This window comes from Solanum dulcamara, chromosome 5 (genome assembly GCF_947179165.1).
Source record: "Solanum dulcamara chromosome 5, daSolDulc1.2, whole genome shotgun sequence".
Taxonomy (NCBI): domain Eukaryota; kingdom Viridiplantae; phylum Streptophyta; class Magnoliopsida; order Solanales; family Solanaceae; genus Solanum; species Solanum dulcamara.
The window spans coordinates 68,026,967-68,051,020 of record NC_077241.1 but is presented as its reverse complement, the minus strand read 5'-3'; the positions used below and the strand labels follow the sequence as shown (position 1 = coordinate 68,051,020).

The window sequence follows — 24,054 nt, the reverse complement described above, 5'->3', positions numbered from 1 at the left end:
GGGTATTTTAAGTTGAGCAAAAGGAGAACTTCCTCAAAGCTACACAGTGGAAAATTCACTCTGCTCATTCCAATTAGTAGAACAATTGCTCCACACCTTGTAGACCTCAGTTTTTTTTTTCTTTATTCTGGAAAAAACCTAATCCAAATCAAGCAAAACATCTCCTTTGTCCCGTTAACATTTTTTATTTATCTAATTTAATACTACAATCACAAGTAAATGTCAAATTCTACATTCTATCTATTCTTAGCATGTGAATAGTTTTAAGTCAATTTCTTTGGAATACAACAGGCCTTTTGACTACAAGTAAATAGACACATTGCTTGTCTTAATAACCTAACTTGAATAACAGAAGAAGTTGATTTCGCCTTAGGTGCTGTAAGAAATACATGCAAACCAATGAATGCCATTAGACATACTTTTGACCAGCTAACAGGAAAAAATAACCAGAAATGATAGAAATCTGACCCAACAGACACAAAATCTCCCTAAAAATGCCATATTTGGAAAAGAATTTTCAAGAATCAGATGAACAAGGCCAAACACGAGACAATCCATTTCCCCCACTACCTTCATCCCCAATAAATAAAGGAATAAGAAGGTCAACAGCTCACACTATCGGCTCTCCATCACCCACTGTGAAACTTGTGAACTCAAAATTTTTGAATTTATGTACACTGAAACCTAGATAGCCCCTTAAACTTGGCACATTTTGTAAGATTGCCTTAAAAACTTATAGAATGAACACTTAGACACTTATACTTGACAAAAATGGGTCACATGAGCACCTCATCATGTGTTTTATACTCATATTTGGGTGAATGAGAAAGCTAAAATTATGCTTTTTTTTCTTTTTTTTCTTTTCAGATAATATTGTAGAAAACAAAAATCAAAGAAGAGATCTAAACTAATCAAGAAATGAAGACTGATAATTTCTTTGTCCCCACCTTTCACCTTCTCACTCCAGAAAAAATAGCTATGCTCCATCCGTTATGATTATTGTCCTTTCACAATTCTACAGAGAATTAAAAAAGGAGCGCCTCCCTCATCTTCATCACATAAAAAAAGGAAAAAATTATAGTGCTTATGTATGATAGAGAAAAAAAATACAATGCTTATGCTTAAAAGTTTCCGGTTTTATAAAATTCTGAAAAATATTCACCATCAAAGTAAAATTCGAGACCCACCTGTATCCTATATATAGTTGTACGTTGATAATGCTTATATATAACACAGAAGAAATAAAAGAGAAAGAGAGCTGGGAGCCAATGAAGTAGGGGACTGCAGAGAAGAAAGAATAGGTAGAGGGGTGGGGGTGAGGCAGAAAGGGTGACGTCAATGAGGGGTTGTTGTAGGGTGGAGATGAAAAAGAATCATCAGCGGGGTAGTTTGGGTGTAGTCGTGTCGGAGTGGCCTGTCTTTATCTTTTTAATTTTCTTCAATTTTGACACATTTTTTTTATTTCATTTGATAATTGATACATCATCAGCATATGATTTTTACGCGCTTGGTTTTGAAGATTTATGTGTTTAGAAGACAAGTTTTTGTCAAGTAGAAGTGTCTTCGTCACTCTCTAAGTTTATAAGGCTATCTGTTTTTGTCAAGTAGAAGTGTCTTCGTCACTCTCTAACTTTATAAGGCTATCTAACAAAATGTGTCAAGTTTAAGGGGCTATCTAGGTATTTAGCCTTTTATGTACAAGTATTTTGCCTTTACTTAATGGGAAAGAAAGAAGTTCAAGGGAAGAGGTCATAATTTGGCCTTTCATGCAGATATACCAGAGCAACGATACGAAGCACATATTCATATCCTGACTGAATAATATATTACCCAATTCAACTATCAAGAACACAAATTCAACGTTAAAATCCAGAAAACAATTTAAAACTGTCAACATTAAAAGAACAAATATAAAAAGAAATTGAACAGAACCCCACCAAATTTCATTCTCAAGCAAAAGAGAGAATAAGAAGCTCATAGCAGCACGCCTTCATGTTCCAGATCATATTATCTTATGTGGAAGTATGATGCAAAAGGGAAATCAACAGTCAGAGCACGTTACAAACATTAAAGTGACTTACCTGCCAGCATCTCCTTTTAGCCATGAAGTGTATCCGGAGGAACAAAGCACCTTTAAAGTTGGAATGCTTCAGTCGGTTCGTTTCTCAGGCAGCGTGTTTAACACATGAAAACCTCCAAGAGAGAGGGTTGGTGGGTGTGGGGTGGGGGTCAAATCTGCAGTAGAGCGTGGCGAACCCAAAATATGTTAAATGATGGGTGCTAAACTATTTTTAATCTGGAATTGCTACTGAGATCGGGCGCTAAGGCAAAATATTTGTAAGCATAACCACGTTTCTCAATATAAATAATAGCTTTTGGCCACAAATTGAATGGGTGCTTGAGCATTCAGTGCCAGTCTGCACCAGGCTATTGAAAATGTATCTTCTACTTCTACTTCTTTTTGTGTGTATAACATGGCTATTGCAAATGATACAGAATTTTGGGCTCTTTTCAATTGCAGCAGTGATAATCTTCTCCCTATGTATATACCTTTAGAGCACTTTCTTGTTGCTGGATTTTCAATGAAATACCTTTAACAATCAAAAAAAATAAAGAACAATAAAGTTATAGCCTATCCTAATGGACTTTCAAGAACCCGAACTCTCAAGAATTAAGGAATAACTAAAGTTGACCAGTTTTAACCAAAAGCAAAATTGTATTAAAAAGGAACCAAGAGGTTGCCACCCCAGTACAATTAAAGCACAAAACATAATATATACAAACCCAATTGCTCCATTCAACTGAAAATGTCAATTAATTCAACCGTCGTCAAACATAAAATTTCAACAGGAAAAAAGAGAGACATAGGAGTTAAAAAACGAAGTGAATCCTAGTGCTTTTTAAGCCTCATGGGTTGCTTCTGATTTGCTAGCCGATAAATCCAGTACACCTACACCAATTTCATCATATGAATCAAACATTATACCCTCTACTATGTTCATAATTGGTGCAGAAACAGAAATTGAAAAAGAATAAGAAAGTACCAAAGCGAGGACATGGGCACCGATAAGAATGACTACAAGAAGAGGTACTGCTTCAAGATGAATCTGATTCGCCATTATCGAATCTCCGATTCTCTCAATTTTTAACTAATAGGTATGCCTATATTTTTGCTTCTCATCCGCTCAGTGTTCTATTTCGTTCAAACGTGTGCCTCTACTATGTATGCCTCGAATGTATGATTACAAGTAATCAATTATTTTATTTAATTATCAAAAATGATTTATGAGGTAAAAAGAATAAATAAATGAAAACTTATATTATATCGTACAAATTTGAATTCTTTTGAACACTATTTATTAAAGAATAAAATATATGTATTATCGAGGACATGACCTTAGATAGAAGTGTGTGGAGGACCCGCATTAGGGTAGAAGGCTAGTACATAGTCGCGTTATCCTACCCTATTAGTAGGCGCATTAGTGCACTATAATTTCCTTTGTGGAGGACTCAGATTAGGATAAAAGGCTAGGTGATTTATCCTTTGCACCATAGTAGTTGTAGTTCTACCCATTGTTTATTGTCTTTTGATTGCTGCATTGTACTGCTGTTTATAGTTGTGGAGCCGTTGTACTTTGACTGTCTTATCTATCTTATCTTATCTTATTTATTTATAATAGTTAATGCCTCTTTCTTCCCGTACCACTCTACCATGACTTTCTCTTTTTGCTATTCGTGTTTCCATCTTGTTCTCTATATGCTTGTCCCTATCTGACATTTTATCTTGTCCTCTCTTAAAGCCGAGGGTCTTTCGGAAACAGTCGCCCTACCTTTCAAGGTGGGGGTTAGGTCTGCTACACTCTGCCTTCCCCAGACCTCACATTGTGGGATTATACTGGGTCTGTTGTTGTTGTAAACATATTTTGAATTTTTAATTTAAAGTGTACCCAAATATGATTTCTCAAAATATTTGAGATGGCCAAACGCTAATTTAATTAGGTCACATTCATATATAATTTATAATTTAAATCAGTGAATACTTCTTTAGAGTTAATTAGGTCACATAATTCAATTATATTTAGAGTTAATCTTTGCCTAACCAATTATTTCTATATTTTCTTAATAATATGTTCATCTTGAATAACTCTTCTTCTTTCTTGAGGTGCAATGATATGTATAAAATATTAGAGATTCGACTCAAGCTCGATGGTAGAGCGTCATAATTGATTAGACTAGATTGAGTTCAACCCAATTGAATATGTATAAATTTAATTAGACGTGATTAATATTTTGAGCCTTTATTTGTAGAGTTTATTTTAATTAATGATGTGTATGAACTAAGGCCCATTTGACTATAAAAAATATTTATTTTTAAAAAAAATTCACTTATTTAAAATTTGATCAAGGAAATATCAAATTTAATTTGAAGTTGCATTCCAAGTTTGAAAAACAATGGATAGCTTATTTTATAAAACTTTATCTTTATTTTCATAATTTCAAATAAAACACCCCTTTTATGAAGGACAAAAATATATAACTAAATACAACAACTACTTTAAAGAATTAAATAAAATGATCTAGGACAAAATAGTCCTATGCTGAACAGTTTAGAGATTGCAATATTGTTTTTCCGCAATACAATTGCAAGTTTAGATTTCGAGTTGCTCACTCTCACTGGGAGCCACGTATGCGGAACGTGGCACATTCTTAGGTACCCTCACCAGCAAAGAAAGCAGGAAAAGAAGCACCGTTGCCGCAGCTTCAATCGCTGCGCCTGAATTGAGGCTTTCAGAGGCATATTCTCAAACACTTTATATGCACTGGACGGGACATACATCGCTGTGCAAGGTTATATGAACACTCAAAATTGCCGATGAGGAGTATCATTTCATGCCTTAAACGACGGCGTCGTGCAGTGCTGTCCCCAAGTAATTTGCCATTTTTATTAATACTTATTCACGGAATTAGCTGGGTAATTTTATTTTTAGGTAAGAGTGTTCGTTCATTCAGAATATTGTTTGCCTGTTATAGCAATATTGTTAGCAAATGACACAATATTGTCAGCAAATAGCTTACACCATATAATGGTGTGTGTTAGTTCTTTCCATAATTAAGGTTTCTACAGGCTGCCGATTCCTGGTGTAAATTAGGTATTTTTTTTTTGGCTATCCTCATCTGCTATGGAGAGAGAGTGAGTGAAACTCCTATGTGGAATTTACTCTTTATGGTTTAATTTAGGCATAATACATAAATAGATGCTCAAATTTGGCCTAGTGGGCAAGTAGGCACTCAAACTTTGAGTGCACATGTAGACACCCCGACTTGTTTTACTGTGTCAGTTCAATAGACCCAACTTACTAAATGATCATCCATACGCCTCTAAAATTTGTGGTATATTAGAATAGGAATAGGGGTACACAATCCTACTTAGAATATGAATAGAAATAAGAATAGTTTGTAGTATCCTATTTGGAAAATGATTGTTTTATAGTGTCTATAATTAGGGTATCTGTGTAATATTGTTCTTACACAATTCAATAATATTTTTCTCCTATATTTTTCACATGATATCAGAGCATTGGTGAGAAAATTCAAGTGTAGAAACAAGTCACCGTGCGTCAATTTTCGGTGGCTGTTGGGACTGATTGTGTCATCTTTTGTTCTATGGGTGTTGTGCGAAAACCAACACCACCACGAGACTCGGAAGGTTCAGGAAACCAAACCCCAGCTAGAACCACCGAAAAAAATATCACCCCATGTGCTCTCACGCGCCAACCAGAGGTGACAATTTTCAGGTGAGATTTGGCTCACGCGCCGGCGAGTGAGGGCTATCTGGTCGATTTTTTTGAGCAATTTGTTTTTTAGTTGTGGTCGTCCAGCCATTCCGATCAGATTCACGCAGTTTTTGACCATATTCGATTGCCGAAATTAGGGTTTCGGCGAATTCCAGGCTGTTTTCGGTGAGGTCCTGATTTTTTGGCAACCAAATCTTTGTAATCCAGTGTTTCTTGTTGTTTTCAAGATAAATTTCACACCATGTCTTTTGCGTGTGGTGTTTTTTGTTCCAAGAATATAGGGATTGGAAGTTCAACCCCTATAATCACTTTAAAACCATTAATGGGAAGTTCAAATATTTAGCTTGGGCTTCTTCGATTGAGTTGTGGTGCAAGGGTCAAGTTGTTCAAGATCACTTAACAAATAATTCTTGTGTGGTAGATGAAAAGGGGAAGGCTAGTGAGGAAGATGCAAAAGTCAAAGCACAATAGGTGAAGGTTGATGCTCAATTATGTAGTCGCCTATGGCGAACTATCGATTCCAAGTTGATGCCATTGTTTTGCCCATCCCAGACATGTTATTCAGTTTGAAAAAAGGCTCGTGCTTTATACACTAATGACATATCTCGATTCTATGATGTGATATCTCGAATAACCAACTTAAAGAAACAAGAATCCGATATGTCTACTTACTTGGGACAGGTACAAGTAGTCATGGAGGAATTTGAAACGTTGATGCCAGTTACTACGAATGTGGAAAAACAACAAGAGCAAAGACATATGTTGTTTCTAGTTCTTACACTTGCTGGACTTCCTACTGACCATGATTCAGTGCGTGACCAAATTTTAGCTAGTCCTGTAGTATTGTCATAAACTTGGGCACACTCGTGACATATGTTATATTTGACATGACTCGTAGTGGAGCTGATCACTCTGTCTTTTATTGGCATTTTGCACCAAATCTATGTATTACCTCGGTAGACTAAATTATTTTCTAGGTATTGAGGTTGCTCAGTGTAGATCAGGTATTGTTATTTCTCAATGCAAGTATGCCTTATATATTCTTGAGGAGACAGGAATGACAGGATGTAGATCCATTGACACTCCTATTGATCCAAATGTTGAACTCCTTTCCGGACAGGGGGAGCCACTCAGTAATCGTAAATGGTATAGACAACTGGTTGGGAAATTGAATTATCTCACAGTGACTAGACCTGGCATCTCTTTTCCTGTGAGTGTTGTAAGTCAGTTTATGACTTCTCCTTGTGGTAGTCAGTGGGATGCAGTTATTCGTATTCTGCAATATTTAAGTCAACTCCCGATAAAGGACTACTCTTCGAGGATCATGGCCATGAGCATATCACCGGATATACAGATGTTGATTGGGCAGAATCACCCTCTGATAGACGTTCTTTATCTAAATATTGTGTTTTAGTAGGAGGTAATTTGGTGTCGTGGAAGAGTAAGATACAAAGTGTGGTTGCTTGATCTAGTGCAGAAGCAGAATATTGAGTAATGGTTGTAGCAACTTGTGAGCTAGTTTGGATCAAACAGTTGCTGAGAGAACTAAAATTTGGAGAAACCGATCATATGGAACTTATGTGTGATAATCAAGCAGCCCTTCATAGCGCATCAAATCCAGTGTTCCATGAGAGGACTAAGCACATTGAGATTGATTGTCACTTTGTCAGAGAAAAGATATTCTCAGGAGATACTAGTACAAACTACAAAGTTTGTGAAGTCAAGTGATCAACTTGTAGATATCTTCACCAAGTCCGTCACCGGTCCTGGTATTAATTATATTTGTAACAAGCTAGGTACATATGATTTGTATGTACCAGCTTGAGGGGGAGTGTTAGAATAGGAATATGTGTACACAATTCTACTTAGAATAGGAATAGAATTAAGAATAGTTTAAAGTATCCTATTTGGAAAAGGAATGTTTTATAGTGTCTATAAATAGGGACTTTGTGTAATATTGTTCTTACACAATTCAATAATATTTTTCTCCTATATTTCTCACAGTATCAAAGAGACAAAAGTGTGACGAGTTGGAGTGTTTGATTGTCACTTGAGACCAAGTTGAGCATGCACTCTCAAAGTTGGAGTGCTTACTTGTCATCTGAGCTCAAGATTGAGTGTATGATTTATATTATGCCTTCAATTTAATACTTTCAACATATTTTACATGGGACCTGTTGATTTGTAAATATCTAAGTGTGATCAGATATGATTTTGTAGGATTTAAATTGATCCGACAAAATCATATTTGATATGCTATTAATTAGTTTAGGATATTAGATCAATAAAATCATCCCTTGATTCTCAAATCTCCTAGAATCAAGGGATTTGATTGCTAGTTAGTTTATTTTTTGTGCTACAAATTTGTATCTATGTGGATGAATAGAAATGTACAATTTTGGTACCAAAACTTACATGGTATCAGTGCAAGGTTATTCTTGTAACTAAAACAACATTGACTGGGCTTCGTCACCCAGCGGCATCAATAGAAGCCGAGAGTTCTATTAACAAAGTTCCGATACAACAATGAAGCCGTGGTGTGATTTTTGCAAACAAATATGGGCACACTCGTAAGACTTGCTGGAATATCCATGGGAAACCATCTAGCTGGAACAAAAAAGGGCAGACAACAATGGCTCTCTAGAAATGCCACCATTCACTAAGGAGCAAGTAGAGCTCCTGCACAAATTCCTCCAAGTCCTCCAAACCAGTAAATCTGATCCTTCTACTCCCTCTTGTTCTTTTTCCTAAATAGGTAATGTACCATCCGTTTTTTATGGGTACAGATTCAACTGGTGTAAGTCCTTGGATCATAGATTCAGAGGCTAGTGATCACATGACATGGAATTCCCATTTTTTCTCAACTTACACTCCTTTAGTAAAAAAATAAAAATGTATAAATGGTTTCACAAAGGAAGTATGTACTAGATCTTCTAAAAGAGACAGGGATGAGCGGTTGTCGTCCTGCTGAAACACCTATTGATCCGAATATAAAATTCGAAAACAAAGGAGATTCAGTTGACCAAAGTCAATATTAGAGACTAGTGGGGAAGTTGATCTACTTGTCACACACTCGACCTGATATAGCTTTTGCTGTAAGTTTAGTGAGTCAATTTATGCACTCCCCGAAGGAAGAGCACCAAGAAGCGGTCTACAGGATTCTAAGATATCTAAAAAGGGTCAACATAGGGGCATTGAAAGCTTTACAAATGCAGATTGGGCAGGTTCTTCTATTGATAGGAGGTTTTCATCAGGATATTGTTCTTTTATCTGGGGAAATCTCGTGACTTGGAGGAGTAAAAAGCAGAATGTTGTAGCCTGTAGCAGTACTGAAGTTGAACGCCGATCTATGGCCCATGGGATCTGTGAAACCATTTGGCTCAAGAAGATGTTGGAAGAACTGAAAAAACTGTTTGTGTTACCAATGAAGTTATACTGTGACAACAAAGCCGCCATAAATATTGCTCACAATCCAGTTCAACATGACAGACCAAAGCATGTTGAAGAGGACAGGCACTTCATAAAAGAGAAGATTGAAGAAGGAAATGTGTGCATGCCTTTCGTCCCAGCAAATCAACAAATTGCAGATATTTTCACAAAAGGCTTGTTTAAACCAAAGTTTGAAATTCTTGTAAGCAAGTTAGGCATGACAAATATTTACATGCCAACTTGAGGGGAGTGTTGATTTGTAAATATCTAAGTGTGATCAGATATGATTTTGAAGGATTTAAATTGATCCGCTAAAATCATATTTGATATGCTATTAATTAGTTTAGGATATTAGATCAAATAAAATCATCCCTTGATTCTGAATTCTCCTAGAATCAAGGCATCTGATTGCTAGTTAGTTTAATTTTTTGTACTATAAATTTGTATCTATGTGGATGAATAGAAGTGTACAATTTTGGTACCAAAACTTACAGGACCCTTTTGAACTCACTCACATTATTTGGATTTCTATCTCCTCCCATAGAACCAGCCTCTTGCTTGTGAAGTGTTTAACTGTTGTAGCTTTTAGAACCAGGTGTCACCTTTTTGAGCGTCCCTCAATATTTCTGGCCAATTTTCTCACTGTAGCTGTCATTACCCTCTGCTTATTATTGATGAAGTTATAGCTTTTAAATTAGTTTCTGATATTATGTTATCACCCAACTTGTTCAATTAATAACAAAAAATTAAGTGGTAACTTTTCCACCCCTGATTTCTTTGCAGCTATGCGTTTTGGCTGCTCAGTTGAGACTGCTTTGTGTGAATACTCATCCGGTAATTTTCCTGAGGTTATTCTAGCTGGAAAGCATGGCAATTTTGTGGGATCATATTTGTCAACCCCAAAATAGTAAGTGAATGAATATTGTTCTACTTTCTCTCTCTTGATATGTGTCTGATTACTGAACCAGTTCAATGCTGCTTCCGAAACGCCCTTGTACTTCTCTTTTGCATTATTGATCAATTTATCGTCTTCACCCCCCTCATTTTTATCTTGTAGTCTAACATTTTTGCATACATTCTGTGGTGGAATATTTTCTTCCCAAGGAGTTCCCTTTGTCACCTCCGAATTCATGAGTTAATGCGCTTTTTGGTGCAGCTTTTCTACCGGTTTTTCAAGTGTGCATGGAGAAAGGCCAACTGCTGAGTATGCTAAGTTGAGGAAGGAATCACTAGAAAGTGAATTTGGTCATGCACTTACTTATAAGTCGAAAAACCTTTCATCATTGTATCGTTTTGGCCCATTCATGGCTTTGTACAGAGCAGCCATTATTTCATTCTATGTGTTAAAGCTAACCATTTGGCGCTTATTTGTCCATGACTTAAGAAGACGTGCTGTTAAGGTATATTCAGTTCTCCAATGAAGTTCTATTTAAAAGTTTTGATCTTTTACTGTAGGTGTTCTATGAACATATTGGCAGATGACAGTGTGCTGTCTATTCGGTCTATTGCATACAATGGATCAGATATTTTTTACTGTAGGTCTTCTATAGGCATTTTGACAGAATTGCAAGAATGGCTTTTTCAGCTTCAGAGCATGAAAGCTGTGAAATGACTTGCCATTATTTGTTCACTGTTTTCTAGCATCTTGCTATGATAAAATGGAAAAGTTGAGGAAATCCCCCCCCCCCCCTCAAATTCTTCTTTTTGTTATAGTACTGGAACTAACTTCACATGCTTTACAACTTTATTTATCCCAAGTAACAGGTAGTGTGCCTTGAAACACCCTTTCCTTATTGATGTGACAGAAAAAAGAAAGAAATAGGAGTGTTTAAGTACAGTGGGGTTTTGATTCTCAAAAAAAAATAAAAATAGAGAAGGCGAAAATGGGCGACACTGTATTCGAATGTAGTTCTTTGATACTATATGTTTTAAATTTACTGGGAATACCTTCATTTAGGTATTTACTTATTACAGTGATCTGAATGGGAACTTTCCAATGCATTTTTGTCAAGCAATCACCTGTCATTGAATTGAGTATTAAGATATGCTTTCCTGCAGTTGTTCCGAGCGTGTTGACACCTATATGTCTTTGAATCGTACAATTGCCGCTTCTTAAAAGAGTTTGGCTGTTAAAAAGTACGAATTCAATTGCCTTGCACTTTGTGCTGGGTGGAAGGTGGTCTTGGTTTGATAGTTAATTTTGTGGTTCTACTCATAGCTTACTTTACCCCACTCATATTTCATCTAACTTGTATGTTCAATTAATTCACTAGATTGGTATTCAGATTTTATCAAGACAGAGGCTTTCTTGTTTCCGGTTTGATTTGTTCTTTACTGTTGTTTATTGTTCATATTGACCTTAGCCTTTACTAAAGTATTTGATACTTTTCAGGGCGAGTTATCTGATGACTGTTACTTATTTCTACTTCTTTCTATCTATTACTGAATTTCAAGTGGTTAATTGGCTATCCACGCAGGCCTTAACAATGAGTTTACTTCTTTTATTTTCAGTTCCGTGAAACTCTTATCCACTTGGGTCCTTTCTACATAAAGGCAAGTTACACTATCTGTTATGTCTATCTTATCTTCTCATGTTGGTGGACTAACATCATTGTTTGTAGAAATGTTCATATCTGTCTGCTGTGATATTGTCTATTACCACTTCTGTCCTTGGTGCTGTTTTTACGAGGGGGTGAGGATACTGCTTCAATAGGCTTACAACTAATTTCGTAGGAGAATGTACATGATGGCATTCCTCATTCTGATTACATGGAAGGAGTATAAATTAAAGAAAGTAATTTATCTTGTTAAGGTTTTTGGGTGAAGTCTGCCCCGGCCGAGAGGCCAGGGTCACCACTCTATTCCATTCTCAATTTGCATTTCAGATTGTAGAATACATTGACACACCAATATGGAAGATGTTTAAGCTCAGGTTACAGGCATGACTAGAGACCTAAAAGAGACCAAGTTATTCAGAATCTAAATTCTCTGTTATACATAGACAATACTAGATAGGACACTGTTTTTTATGCAAAAGCTTTTGACCACCGGAAGTGCTTGTATTTCACTTAGCAGGTTTCTTTTTTCTTGTTTAAGATTCTGCTTGATATGCATACATTTTGCATGAAAGAATCTTGTTGGGTCAGGCAAAGAACGAGAATAAGAATTGAGGGGCCAACATTAGGTTGAAGAAGACCATAGTTGTTGCTTCAGTGGAATCTTGAGACCTGTAAACTGCAAGGCGAGATTGTCACTTATTTCAATTTAAACCCAAATCTTAAGTCATCTTCCATTTCTTTTATCATGATATCACTTTTTATAGCTAATAGATTGGTACATTTAATTTCACATGCGAAATTTGATTGTCAAGCAGCATCTACATCCTAAATTAATAGAGGAAATTTCATTCTTACATGCTCCTTGAAGTCAAGAGGATGTATCTTGAATTCCGGTTACCTGTACATAGGAGTAGATCAGAAGCTTCTGCCTGTTCTTTTGGAAATGCTGATAGTAATTCAAATACAAAAAATTTAAGTAGACTGTGAGAGGTTTATTGAATTATTCTACTCTAACCAAGGTAATATGTGTAGCTTAGATTTTAGTATTTTTCTATTGAATTAGACTATGCTCAAAAAATTGTCCGCCCTGCTTTATTGATCAACCGAGGGGTGGGCTGGAGAGTCAGAGTCTTACAAATCCAGTCGTGTAACCTAGCTGGCGCTTTTTGCATAAAGCCTCAAGTCAATCAGAGTCCAATTGCCTTACCTTGAAAATACTATTCACAAACATGTGGGTTACGAGAAGAGTGGACAAAGATGAAATGCATATTTAGAGAATAACTAAACATGGCTCCTTACTGGGTATTTTGTGCAAATAATGCTTTTATATCTTCCTCATTGGCATAGGAATGATGCAAAACAGATGTTGAGAAGGAGGTGTAGGTGGCACTAATTACGTGTATATATATTGTGCAAAGAGTACATTTACTGCTTCGTTGTTGGCTAAAGAATGATTAAGATACATGTAGATGGGACTCAATTTTTTTCCGGAAAAGGGTCAAATATACCCCTGTACTATTAGAAATAGTTTAAATATACCCCTCGTTATACTTTGGGTCCAAATATACCCCCCCCCCCCCCGGTTATATTTTGGGTCTAAATATACCCTCTCATTATATTTTGGAACAACTATAACCTTAGTGTTAACAAAAAGACACATGTCAAGCTTAAAATTAAATGACCCACCCCCAATTTTACACACCCAATTTGTTTAGAAACTCACCCATCTAACTACCCGACCCATAAATCAAACTTACTGTTTCTTCTTCTCTACAAGTTGAACAGTCTTTACTACCATCAAAGCTATGAAAATTATAATGGTGGCTAGCTGCTGTTGTTCAATTTGGTTGAGCACTTCAGCTCTCTTTGCTTACACCTTATGTTCAATTGCTTGGAATTCCACATCGATTTGCCTCTTTTATTTGGCTATGTGCACCAATTTCTGATATGATTGTTCAGCCAGTTGTCGGTTATTATAGTGACAATTGCTCATCCCGTTTCGGATGTCACCGGCCGTTCATTGCCGCCGGCCCTGCACTTGTCACTAAAGCTGTTTTCCTTATCAGATTTGTCGCCGACCTTGGACATGCCTCCAGTGATCCCCTCGGAAAAGGATCTAAACCTCGTGCCATTGCTGTTTTCATCATTGGGTTTTGGATCCTTGATGTTGCTAACAACATGCTACAGGTCGTGATTGGGTTGAGATTCAGATCATATTTAACTGCCAATGAATTCTTGATTGAGCTAGCTGAAGGGGCAGCTTATGTTTCTGCTCATGATGATGAATCAAATTGGTATGTTTCTGTTCATGATGGCTACATTTTTGGTGTATAGCGACTGGGATTTGAGAAAGGAGATGGAGGAAGAATCCCCAGAAATACTTTTTCTGGACACAAAAGTGAAGAAGATGAAAAGAAAAGAAAATGTGGCGGGTCGGTTAGATGGGTGAGTTTCTATAGAAATTGGGTATTTAAAATTGGGGGTGGATCATTTAATTCTAAGCTTGACATGTGTCTTTCCCTTAAAATTAAAGGTATATTTGTGCCAAAGTATAATGAGAGGGTATATTTGGACCCAAAGTATAACGAGGGATATATTTAAACTATTTCTAATTGTATAGGGGTATATTTGACCCTTTTCCTTTTTTTTTTTTTTTGAGAAGGCATCATTATTGTATTACTATTTGCTGCATAAAAACTGCACCTGTCCATACTTACTAGGGAATATAGGAAAATGTACTAAGCTATAACCTACTTACAGAGATCCTAGAACATCAACAGAAAATTCTCTGTCTTCCATATATGCATGTTTACACCAAAAATAGAGAAGGGCTAGGCACTTCATCTTCAGTTTATGGATAGAGCTATAATTGTCATCAAAACACCTTTGATTTCTATCTTTCCAAACTGTCCACCAAATGCAAGCAAGGACAATCTTCCATCTTTCTTTCTGTTCTGAGTGAATGCTATATTTGTTCCAGCACTTCAAGTGTATCTCTGGGCATCACTCACATGATCCCTTTTAAATTAAGGAAAATCCTCCAAAATTGTTCAGTTGACTTGCAATGTAAAAAAGATGGTTGGTTGTCTCTGATTCTTCTCCACACAATTGGATTTGCTTGGAACGGGATTGAAAATTTATACTTTCTTCATCTGTTTCCTTGATGTGCTCGCATCTGTGTGTTTTTTTGGGCGGGGGGGGGGGGGGGTTGAGGTCTTCTTTGATGTATCTATGAAATGGCAAGAGAATGTTTGATCAGTGATGTCACTTCATCAGCTACTCATAAGGAGAATAGCATTGATAGAATACCATTATGGAAGAAATATTGTGCTGATGTGATATTCTTCCTGTTTATTGACTACATATCTGATTCTATGATAAGCTTTTAAACAGAGTATTCCTGTGTGATATCAATTCTATGTGGTTAAATGGGCCAAAGAGCCCTTGTAATTTCAGATTGCTTACATGGTGCATCAGCCCTGGGTTCCAACAGGAGCTTGTAACTTGTCTCCAGCAGGGAAAAAGGTCTTATGGTTAATTCTGCAATTGTTTGAATAACAGCTGGGACAAGCTTTAAGCACAAGGGCGGACATATTACCAAAAGTTTATTGTCAAGAACTTGCAAAGTTACAGGTAAACATAATGCATCAATGGTGCTGCTAGGGTCATCTCCCAACTTACCATTACATTTTTTTTTTGTGGCTGGTTTGTCCCAAGCATGTTTCATCTTTTAATATTTTATTACAAAAAGATATCCTGGACCTCAAACTTTCATTCAAAAGAAAGTTCAAATTCTTAAAATGGCTGATTTGTATCTCCGCTTTCTGGCCTTCTTTTCCAGAAGTATCCTGTAAGAACCTTAAAAAATGTGGCCTAATTGCTTACTCAAAATTGGAGGAAAGAAGTGTTGTATTCTTGAAACCTGTATTAGATTTCTCAACAGAATGTATTATTCTTTAATTTGTCATTCACATCTTGCCAGGATCAAATCCCCCCATTTCCAACTCATGTTGCAAGAAGATCTATTGAGTCTCAGTTGGGTGTTCGCGTTTCACAAGTATTTGCTGACATTAGCAAGGAGCCAATTGCTGCAGCATCTCTTGGGCAAGTATATAAAGGTTAGAGCTTGAACTTTTTGTGAATCTCTGCCACTCTTGTTGAGTTGTTCTCTAACTATTAGTTCTATGGCGTTTCATTACTTCTCACTTTCTTCCTTTCTCCTAACCTTCTACCTTATCTTCCGGAAGGAAACTTCTATATCCAACTCCACATGGAACCTGCCGTAAGAGCCGCTTATGGAGACAAAACTGGTCATTCTGTTGATCCAAGATATCGTTCACTTTTTGTGACATTTTTAGTACCAATTAATTCATTCTGGCGAGACATCTTACGATGTCATGATGCACCCATTCCTATAATACTTCTGGCTCTTGAGAGTCTCTTTGTAGCTTAATTCGTTGAGAAGATAATTCTACTGGGGAATGTACCGGGTTTTGGAAGAGTGAGTGCCGTGCTTAAGGGGTACTCAAGCTTTTAATGTTTCTTCTTGGCTTCAAGTTTTGCAGCTCATTTGCATTCTGGAGAGCTTGTGGCTGTTAAGGTCCAGAGGCCTCATATGTCACATTTACTGACATTGGACGCTATGTTATTTCACATGATTGGTGGCCAACTAAAAAGATTTGCAAAAGCTCGTAAGGATCTGTTGGTAGCTGTAAATGAGATGGTGAGATTCCAATTTCCATCTTATGTTTCTGTACTCCAGAAGATGAATCTGGCAGCCAATATGTCAGTGGGTGTGATGGGTTATACATCAAGAGCCCGTTTGGATTGGCTTTAAGTTGGTCAAAACCAACTTAAAGCCCCTTTTCAGCTTTTGGACGTGTTTGCCTAATGCTAACTTTAAGCCAGAAAGTTCTTAAAGTCAGTCAAAAATGAAAAGTTAGGATTCCTAAATTTTTTTTTGTAAGTGCTTAAAGTCATTTTCTTTGACCATGGAAATTACTTTTATATCGCTTATATTTTAACTAAATTCCCAAACTACCCTTTTTATTCTTTTAACCCTAAAATTCACATCATTTTCCTCATTTAAGCATTTTTATCCAAACACTCAACTGCTTATTTATAAAAATAACTTTCAGCACTTTAAAGTTCTAAAAGCACTTCATACATAAAAGTTACTTTTTTTAAGCCCATCCAAACGGGCTCCAAGACTGTCTTTATCTCAAAGAGTATATTACTAATCTATTGCTAATTCTTTGGAATGATTGTGTGGTGAATTTCTGATTCAGCTAATGCATGTATTAGTCAAATTTACAAGGTGCACTTGGTACAGCTGAATGAAACAGCTGCAATATTTGAAAAATCAAAACCTTGATTAGAAACTGAACAAACCAATAGATATCATGGCAGATGAAAAGATCTCAAAGTTACTTTAAAACGACACTATCAGTTGGCCTCTAGTTCTTAACCTATTCTTTTGTTTAGAGATTAAATCAAAGAAAGATGGCAAAGTTGTATTTTTTAAGTAATTGTTTTTTGCTCATCCTATGTCTCATTTCCTAATTGGTTCATTATCCTCTTATTTTCCCATTTCTGTAAATGTGAGAGAAGTGTTGCACTTTATTTAAATAGTTGTCTATTATATACTAGCTAACCCCACAGATTTGCTTACATGGATAGGTGAGACACATGTTTGAAGAAATTGACTACATCCTGGAAGCACAGAATGCCGAAAGATTCGCATCTCTTTATGCATGCAGTAGTAAGTGTCTTCCAGACATTGCTTTAGTAGTTTTGGTATCATGGAATATCTTTTCTCCCTTCCATTTTTTGGAACTAGTCGGTACAAATGTAGATTGAATGTCATGGAGTGTATTTGGGTCGTGATAGGATAATGTTCGAAGTCCAACTGGATATTCTAATGATCTTAGGGGTGTTTGGCAGGGTGTATAAAAATAATGCTAAATAGAGTGTATTAATAATACTTGTATTAGTTATGCTTGCATTAATTATACATAGATTAATTCTTATGCATTGTTTGGTTTGGTGTATTCAAAATAGCATGCATTGCTTAAAAATATTTATTTACAAAAATATCCTCCACAATTATGGTGGAAAAGATGTAAAAAAGGAGTTTTGAGGGGTAATTGGGTATTTAACCATGTTAATGCATGCATTATATCTCCTTGCATTACTAATACCTAGAAATCCATGGTATTAGTAATACACGCCTTAATACATAATAGAGCATTAGTTATACATAGCATAAAAAAGTATACCAAACAAGGTATTACTAATATACAGAGCTAATACATGCATTATTTTTGTTAATACACTCTACCAAACGACCCCTTATTTGTATACCTATCAAAAGCTTAGAGGGCTATGGTTCTACTGTTCCTAATATCTAAAGAGACAGATAGCTAATCAATCACTCTACATTTGTGCTGACTAGTCATAAAAATTGTGTGGCCAGATAGCACCCCCCACAAATTATTCTAAGTTGTAAAAAGTCAAATAGGACATTACTTCCGATCACTTTGGTGGTTGCAAAACTAGATTAAGCCCTAGAATATATATTTCTTGCTTGGAAATGTGAAAATTGGACGGGGTGTTTAACAAGTGGCAAGGAATTGAGCTTATTAAGAAATTAATGATGCTGGATTAATGAAATCAAACTAGGAATAGGGAGATTTCTACTTGGGTCATTATCAATTGGATTTTAATGCATTTATTTGGGTTTAGAAAGACACTTAGGATAAGGTTGTTAGAATTAGAATATTCTAGCGGGCAATAAACAATTGGATCATAATCACTAATCCAAAGTATTCAAGCAAGCTAAGTATACTCTGAACTAGTTATGCCATATTGTGATTACAGCCTCGGTCCTTCTCATTATAGAAACCACCTCTAGTTTTCTTTCGTTCTAAGTGTTCGTTAAAAGTCCTAGCCTAGTAATAGTCAAGTTTTAGTTGTAATTGTATTTAGTAACTGCTCAATCACTTGTTTATCTGGGGATTATTTTAGGAATCCCCGGATTTACATACTCTTAGACACTTACTTTTAACACAAAACGCACTCCTCACGGGATCAACCCTAACCTTGTTGGGTTCATTATTTCTACGACCGTGCTACACTTTATTTCTAGGTGTAGGATTGAGTGTTACCAATTAGCACATGCAAAGAGATTTTAATCAGCACCTCTGCTAAAATGAACTTTAAGGTTATCCTTAGGAGGCATTAGCTTTTATTTTATTCATAAACCAAAACCTTATTATATGCTACAGTTGGAAAACCTTCGCAGCGAACAAATACCTTAGCTCATTGATGTGAGAATCAGACACATCAAGGAAACATACTTGTATTGCTGATGGTTTTCCCCCAATGGTCTAAACAGGGGATCTATCTTATCATGGGCGAGGATGTATCATATTTCAAAGAAATTGAGATCTGATATGTTATTTGGTGAATTTTCCTAATTATACAGCCATTAGTATACTTTTTAAGCGTATAAGGCTCGACTCCCAAGTCCTATTTTAGAGGTACATTATTTACTGGTTTCTCTGTGGGTATTTTAGAGCCCAAACCCCTCCACCTGTCAAGGCTCTACATGAAATATTTGTATGTGTTGCTGATGGTTGGCCCCCAATGGTCTAACAAGGGCATCTATCTTATCATGGGTGAGGAATGGATAGAAAGCATGCTTGTATCATATTCCAAAGAAATCGGAATCTAATATGTTAGTTTGTTTCTAATTATACAGCCATTAGTATACTTTTTAAGTGTACTAGTTTCTATGAACATGCGTTGCACGATAATACCATGTCAATTATAATAAACAACCACACAAAAGAAAGAATTTGTGTAAATGCAATTGATGTAATAACATTAATGAAAGACAAATATTGAGTCAACATACATTTTTAAAGCATTAGAAAGGATAGTTAGGTTGTAACCTAAAGGAAATATACATATTAACAAACATTTTTTAATTATAAGAAGCTTGGGTCGTCAAAATCCTTGCGAACTTAGTTTTCTAGAAACATACTACAAAGCTTTAACATAAGAACCCAAAAAAAGTTATCACGTGAATAATTATGAACAATTTTTGAGCATTGTGATTATAACGACGAGTTATTTTTATGAGACATTTTCTGGTAGATCATAGGCCTTTCATATCCTATCAACATAAAAAAATATTCTTATGATTATAGATTCCATTCGCATAATTCGAAATGAAGATTATGCATATGATCTTGAAAAAATTATCGATTTGACAATTTGAGTGTCTTGCGTGTAAATATGATATCATATATTACTCTAGAACTTTATAACTTCTTCTTAATAGAATAATAGTATAAGATAGTTATAATGAGTTAAAAACTTTATGAAGTTCTCCGATATGAAATAGAACTATTAGAATAAAAGGTTACAAATATGGTGATAAACACTCAAGTAAATACAATTTATTTATCATAGCCTGGAAATTAATATCCCTACATACAGTTGAAAAAAAGATCACTTTCTTTATTGTTATCAGTAAGAAATGCAAAACACTAAAATAAAAGTATCATTAAAGCATTCTGAAAATAAAAGTAAGTACATTTAGCTACAACCAGCAGCTAATATTTTTTTTGTTTAAAATAGTCCACAAGTTTTAAATGACGTCTTGAAGCTGCACAATAATTTATTTTATTTGTACAATTTTTTTTCACATTAGAGTTTTGGATTAGAACTATCTGCTATGTATTAAATCTTTGAATGTTTGATCCTTTTAAGATTTCATTTTTTTGGGTATTGAAACAAAACATGTCATGCTACATATTTAAAGGAAGCAAAAAAAATTATAGTATTACATATAGCTAATTTCTTAAATTTCACAGAAATATATATATTTTTTGGTTAAAATCGGTGAGTAAATAGGTGTTGTTCTCCTCTTGTAACTCATTCTTTTTATAAAAAAGAAAGGTAGCTAGGGATTACGTTGGTTTGAGAATTTATGTTTTCAGTTGAATTTGAAATCCTAGATATTAGGGGGAAATAATATTAAAGTTTATTCAATATGAAATTATGTTTTAGAGAAAATTTTAACTTAAGAGTCTTCCAATAGAAAGAATAGCTCGATCCATCAACATTTATATTCATACTTTTATAATGATATGGATAGACTTTCTTAAAAAAAAATCGTTCTCAAAGAAATAATATAGATAGATAGTTAGATAGATAATTGTAATAATGAGATAATATTATATTATAATATGAGCTACATATATTGGAATTTGAAATTGACATTCTTGTATGAAAGAATTGATCTTATTGCACTGGAAAACTAAAAGATAAGGGTTAGATGATGTTCTTTGAAAGTAAATTATTTCAGTTTATTATATTCCTACCTCATAGGTTTAAAAACTATGTTAAGAAATAGGATTGGAGCTCATTAAGAGTGTAAATTCATTCAATATTTAAAGGATAATTTTGTCAACCAACATTTACATTCATGCTTCTATAATAATATAGATAAGACTTGACTCCTATTTTAGAGGTACATTATTTATTGGTACCTCTGTGGGTATTTTAGATCCCAAACCCCTCCACCTGTCAAGGCTCTACATTAAATATTAGTATGTGTGGAGTGATGAGATGATTCAGGTAGAAATGTGTGGTATCTTGTCCATTGGAAAGATCAATCATCACATTATGTGTCATGGATTGGTGAGGATGAGTTTTGATGGCTTGATCCTATTCTTTTGGAGTAGTGCCAGCAGTCTCTCTCGTCGGTGTCAAGTTCCCTTTGATCCTAAGGAATGATGCAACTTCTAAAGCATTTGGGAAATCTCATTGTAGAGGAAGATTAACTATTGTGGAATTTTTGTTCTTGCTTTTTATATTGTTTATTATATATTTAGACTAGCCTGAGCCTTTTGAGATTAACCTGTATCCTTATATCATTATTTAGATTAGATTCTATTTTGTTATATGCTTTTATCTTTATCTTTGTCACTTCAGTTTCAATAGTTTAAGAATCTAGCTTGGTCTTGGTTCCCTCACTATATTTGGGGGTTCTTTTGCACTTCATTCGAACATACTCTACTTGATGTAGACTCCGTGAACAGCCTCTCTATATCCTCTTGTACTCTCTCTCATGTCTCCCATTTTCTTCTGTTCTTTTCCATTCTCTTTCATCTCTCGTCTCCCTTCTCCCTTCTGACAATGTGTCACTTAGTTGTAGAGCACAGTGAACTAAAATCAATATTTTGGCAACCTTGAAGTAGGTGAACTTAATGCGTGTGAACTTCTTTTGAGTGCTCAGTAAATATTTCCTTAACCTTATCATTTCAATTTATTCTAACTTAGCCTTTACTTATAGATAAAGAGAAAACTGTCCCAGGGAGTGCAGTAAATGATAATGTCGGGTGTCAGAAAACTGTTGGTATCAAGGTCCCTAAAATATACTGGAACTTTACCCGTAAGGAGGTGCTTACGATGGAGTGGATAGATGGGATTAAGTTGACAGATGAAAGTCGTTTGAGGAAGGCAAACCTAAATAGGAGGAGACTTATTGACCAGGTAAGTAGCTGTCTTTCTTTAACAAAAAATAAAAATAAAAAATAAGATGGAAGTTGTCTTTCTTAGTCGAGTTTATCTTCTCCTCTCTGTGCTATTCTTGAGCTGTGAAATGACTTTTGTTTTATCAGGGGTTATACTGCTCATTGATGCAGTTGCTTGAGGTGGGGTTTTTCCATGCTGATCCTCATCCTGGGAACCTAGTTGCTACTGAGGACGGATCTCTTGCCTATTTTGACTTTGGCATGATGGGAGACATTCCACGTCACTATCGTGTTGGACTTATTAAAATGGTTAGCTCTAGTGATAAATTCTCATTGTTCATGGTTGACTGGTGTGTTAATAGGAGTATTGGGATATAGTTTGGATGCATTTCATGTGTCAAATTTTATTATCTGTTTGGGTTTATGTCATCACCTTTAGCTCAAGTTGTATTGGCTAGCTTCATCAATTGTTTGTAGTTACTGACAGGCATCGCTCTTTAGTTTTTCTGAATGTCTTTGGGATCCTGTTTTGTTGTATATCACCATGTACTGTGGTCCATCAATTCCTGTAGAATGTTTTCATATAGTTGTGCGACCATTTCATCTAAGTTTAAAATTGTTTGAGAGTGAATGATTTACTTTGTTTAAGGTGGGGCTGCAAGACCTATAGTTGCTCGTGTAGTTTTTTTTTTACCAGTGTTTGAAAGCTTGAGCTGTTAGAAAATGAATAGTTCTATTTACGTATTTCAGTTTTCTTTCTTCTACTATATCTTTTTTCAAAAAGCAGTTTCTTGCAATATATTAAAGACAATTAAGTCCTCATGAAATCATCTCTTGGGGTTTTCTTTGAGGCACCAGGGATTGTAGGACTTCTTTTTGTTTTCTCCTTTTTTTTTTGGAGCTGGCTGAGCATGTACTCTTTGGATATTTCTTCTAACTTGTTTCCATTCTAATTCTGTTTGAGCATCCCTCTTTGATTGAGATTTTCTTTCTGAGAAGGAAGGGAGGGAAGGAGGTAATTAAAGCTGTTGTCCTTGGTACGCTGAAACTGGTGGGATCACACAAAAGATATTTAGACGCATAAGGCTAAGGGACAATGTATAATAGTGAATCAATCTCATTCCCATATGCTCGTATAGCTTCTATACTAGAATACTGTGATAAAAAATGCTTTGGGACTCTAAATATAAATCACAGGTCTAAAGGCGTTACAGCATTTTAATTATCTTTATCCTCTCAACATTTGACTGTGCAACCAAACCTCCCCTTTTATCGCTCTTTCCAGCCGACTCACCTGTTTTGTCACAGTTATTTTCTGATCCATTGGGGTCCCATTGCACCTTTACTCTTTTTATTATATTTTCTCTCTTCTTTGGTGTGATGTTCTTTTTCATCATTTTCTTGCCCAACTTAACTTTGTCCTCTTGCCAGTAGCGATGCCCTCTAAAGCCTCATTTGCCTCCGCCACGAGGATACTTGTCCATTCCCAGACAAGAAGTAAGCGCTGCCCATTGTGTGCCTTAAATCCTACTTTAAGCCCCCAAAAAATGACAGAAAATCAACCGACCTCTTGGTAAAAACACAGGGCTCTCCATACAATCACAACTGAGCTCCACCACGATCTTTTAGCAGAAGGATGATGAGGTATGAATGTGTGATATTTGGCATCTGAATCTATAGTACATGCTAAGTGCTGAGCTAATGTGTTATGAGCTAGAGACCTTG

At 35.6% G+C, this 24,054-nt stretch overlaps 1 protein-coding gene and 1 long non-coding RNA gene across 4 annotated transcripts in view; one reads left to right on the top strand and one right to left on the bottom strand.

Moving 5' to 3' along the window:
• Positions 1 to 2,788: 2,788 nt before the first annotated feature.
• Positions 2,789 to 3,222, bottom strand: LOC129889461 (uncharacterized). Its single transcript, XR_008766918.1, has 2 exons — positions 3,045 to 3,222; positions 2,789 to 2,950 (listed from the first exon to the last, which is right to left on the bottom strand). It is a non-coding gene; the product is annotated as an uncharacterized LOC129889461 (long non-coding RNA).
• Positions 3,223 to 4,576: 1,354 nt separating this feature from the next.
• Positions 4,577 to 24,054, top strand: part of LOC129889460 (uncharacterized) — a 33,561-nt gene continuing 14,083 nt past the window's right edge. For 2 of the 3 annotated variants that reach the window (XR_008766917.1, XM_055964755.1), the window contains exons 1-10: positions 4,577 to 4,928; positions 10,008 to 10,131; positions 10,381 to 10,624; positions 11,736 to 11,777; positions 15,344 to 15,415; positions 15,765 to 15,900; positions 16,348 to 16,505; positions 17,462 to 17,543; positions 22,149 to 22,348; positions 22,477 to 22,638. Coding sequence is in view for 2 of the 3 variants with exons in the window: in XM_055964755.1 (XP_055820730.1) it covers positions 4,874 to 4,928; positions 10,008 to 10,131; positions 10,381 to 10,624; positions 11,736 to 11,777; positions 15,344 to 15,415; positions 15,765 to 15,900; positions 16,348 to 16,505; positions 17,462 to 17,543; positions 22,149 to 22,348; positions 22,477 to 22,638 (1,275 nt within the window). In the remaining variant the exon portion in view is untranslated. Of the gene's footprint in view, positions 4,929 to 4,983; positions 5,151 to 10,007; positions 10,132 to 10,380; positions 10,625 to 11,735; positions 11,778 to 15,343; positions 15,416 to 15,764; positions 15,901 to 16,347; positions 16,506 to 17,461; positions 17,544 to 22,148; positions 22,349 to 22,476; positions 22,639 to 24,054 lie in introns of those variants that run through there. The other variant, XM_055964756.1, reaches the window with a different exon arrangement.